The sequence below is a fragment of the Limulus polyphemus genome, unplaced genomic scaffold (assembly GCF_000517525.1).
Source record: "Limulus polyphemus unplaced genomic scaffold, Limulus_polyphemus-2.1.2 Scaffold5347, whole genome shotgun sequence".
Lineage (NCBI taxonomy): Eukaryota > Metazoa > Arthropoda > Merostomata > Xiphosura > Limulidae > Limulus > Limulus polyphemus.
Genome location: NW_013670957.1, coordinates 64295 through 67139, shown reverse-complemented (window position 1 = coordinate 67139; position 2845 = coordinate 64295). Strand labels below are relative to the sequence as shown.

The window sequence follows — 2845 nt, the reverse complement described above, 5'->3', positions numbered from 1 at the left end:
ACGGTCAAGTAGTCTCCATCAAACTAAATGTTTATAACATAACTATAGTCTACAGTCAAGTAGTTTTCTTGACTGAAGACTATAGTTATGTTATAAACATTTAGTTTGATGGAGACTACTTGACTGTAGACTATAGTTATGTTATAAACATTTAGTTTGATGGAGACTACTTGACTGTAGACCATAGTTATGTTATAAACATTTAGTTTGATGGAGACTACTTGACTGTAGACTATAGTTATGTTATAAACATTTAGTTTGATGGAGACTACTTGACTGAAGACTATAGTTATGTTATAAACATTTAGTTTGATGGAGACTATTTGACTATAAACCATAGTTATGTTATAAACATTTAGTTTAATGGAGACTACTTGACTATAAACCATGGTTATGTTATAAACATTTAATTTGATGGAGATTCCATAACTGTATTTTATGGTTTGTAAGCTTCAACATATAAGGGATATGTACGTATAGGTGTGTGTGTGTTAAATATATAAATATATGTTAATTGAAAATGTTATTTAAACAATTACATCCAAAGTGACTAAAACAGGTTCATTGACCATGAGCAACTGTTCCCTTTATATTGCACTGTTACTGGAAAAGTTCTTGTTGGGGAGGTTTCTGTGGGTGTTTAGAAGTGATAAAAATCCATGAGAAATATCTTGGTGTTATGTGTTCTTGTTAGGGAGAAACAAACCAAAACTGTGGAGTGAGAATGTAACACAAAAGGTATCAGACTGGATATATATATACCTACTTTTCATGGTTGTAGCAAATGAAAGGTTTTTTTGTATTATTCTGTTACAGAACTGTTAAAGCTGGAACTTTACTGATAGACAGCAGTACCATTGACCCAGCAGTGTCAATAGAAATGGCCAGTTTAGCAGAGAAAAATGGAGCCGTATTCTTAGATGCACCAGTGTCTGGAGGTGAAGAGAATTTAATAATAAAAATCTTCAAATAATACCAGTAATAGGAATTTATAATAGGATTACAAAAAAAACAAATGTAAAGAAAAGTTCAAATATGTTTAGCATTTTTAAAAACTTTATTTAATATTCTACTTTACCAAAATAAATTCACTGTATTATCTTATTTTGCTTCAGTATTCCCCACCGTACTCTGTAATGTTTTCAGTACAACATTCCAAAGCTCCAAAGTATTTCATTAATTGTTAGAATTAAGTAGTACTTTGATTTTGTTCTTACCCGTATAATTGTTTTTGTAACCTGCAAAAAATTTCCTTCCACTAGTAGTTATAGTGAATCATTCACTTCTCACACAATCTCTCACAAAGAAGTAGAGAGAAATTAAAACAGTAATGAAAAGTATAATTTTTGTGGTCCCCAAAATAAGCAGATGTTTAGCATTGAGCTGGCATCCATCAGACCAGATATTGCATGACCTGGTTTGTTCTTACTTCCATTATACAATGAATGTGTTGTTAGTTATTGTGTTTGATTTGGAAAAACATACAAAGTAGTAATTAACATTTCTTGTAAAGCTAATACAGTATTTCAGACTTACCCACCAGCGAAGTATGTTGTTTTTTTATATAATGTATAAATTTCTTGTCAACATCTTATACATACCCAATTTGTTTTAAATATCTTATTTAAATGTACAGAAAGATGTATTTATTAAGTTGTGTAAAAATTGAGAGTTCGTGCCTAATAAATCATTTGAAAAGGTTTTAATAAACAGTGAAAACTGAGAGATTAAATTATCAATACTCAGGCATTCAGTTTATTTACGGTTTGATTTTATGAAAATTGTGCTGATATAGATTTTGAAAGTGTATGATACTTCCCAAATATTGCATTAAATTTTATTATTTCGATAGTTACACCAAACTTTTAATTTCTAGTTATACATAGTCTTATGTTTATATATTTTTTATTTACAATTATTTTAAATGTTTTGATTTATGGTATATATAGTTGTTGAATATTTTTGAAATTGTGGTAAAGTTTGGCCAATAGATGTCACTGTAGTAGTTTTTGATTGATCTAAGATTATAGGCCTAAGTTTCTACTTGAGAGTGTTCTCATACAAGGCATACTTAAAAGGTTTTTTTTATCTTTTAAAGCACACCTATAAATATGATTGAATAAAAAGATATAAAATTTCTTTTGTTCTTAGAATCCTTTAGATTTATCAATTAGTTACTGGACAGGATGGTAGTGGCTCAGTGTATTCATGTTTATGCTAGCTTAGAATAAACATGTTAACTGGTTTTAATTTTCAGAAAGTAAAAAATGATTAGTAAATTGTTGTAATGTTGTTTTTAGAAATTTATTTTTACCTTTTCTGATAAACCTCCATCTGTGTTGTCAATCTTCAAACAAACCAGTGACAGCTTGCTACATAACTTTTCCTTTCACTAGGTGTAAATGCTGCCAAGGGAGCAACTTTGACATTCATGGGTGGGGGGGAAGGAATCAGAGTTCCAGCCAGCAAAAGAGCTGCTAGATTTCATGGGAAAGAACGTTATTCACTGTGGAGATGTGGGAACGGGCCAAGCAGCAAAGATATGTAACAATATGACGTTAGCTATCTCTATGATAGGAACAGCTGAAGCAATGAACTTGGGTATAAAGTAAGTACATTTAGTTGTTCTTGTTACTGTAAACAAGTAAAGGTGTTGGAACAGGTACATAATGATAGCAATAGCTGAACCTGTGAACTTGGGGATGATGTTACTTTTGTCATGATTTTATAAAAATAAGAAAGTTCAGAGATAAGTGTGAAGTCCATCAGGTGAGCTCAAGTTCAGAGATAAGTGTGAAGTCCATCAGGTGAGCTCAAGTTCAGAGATAAGTGTGAAGTCCATCAG

The 2845-nt window shown here is 30.9% G+C and overlaps 1 protein-coding gene across 1 annotated transcript in view; it reads left to right on the top strand.

Annotated features, from left to right (window-relative positions):
• The first annotated feature begins 553 nt into the window (after positions 1-553).
• Positions 554-2845, top strand: part of LOC106472453 (3-hydroxyisobutyrate dehydrogenase, mitochondrial-like) — a 6538-nt gene continuing 4246 nt past the window's right edge. The window contains 3 exon segments of the mRNA XM_013933106.2: positions 554-938; positions 2397-2445; positions 2447-2608. Of these exon segments, the coding sequence (XP_013788560.2) occupies positions 785-938; positions 2397-2445; positions 2447-2608 (365 nt within the window). The 5' untranslated portion in view covers positions 554-784.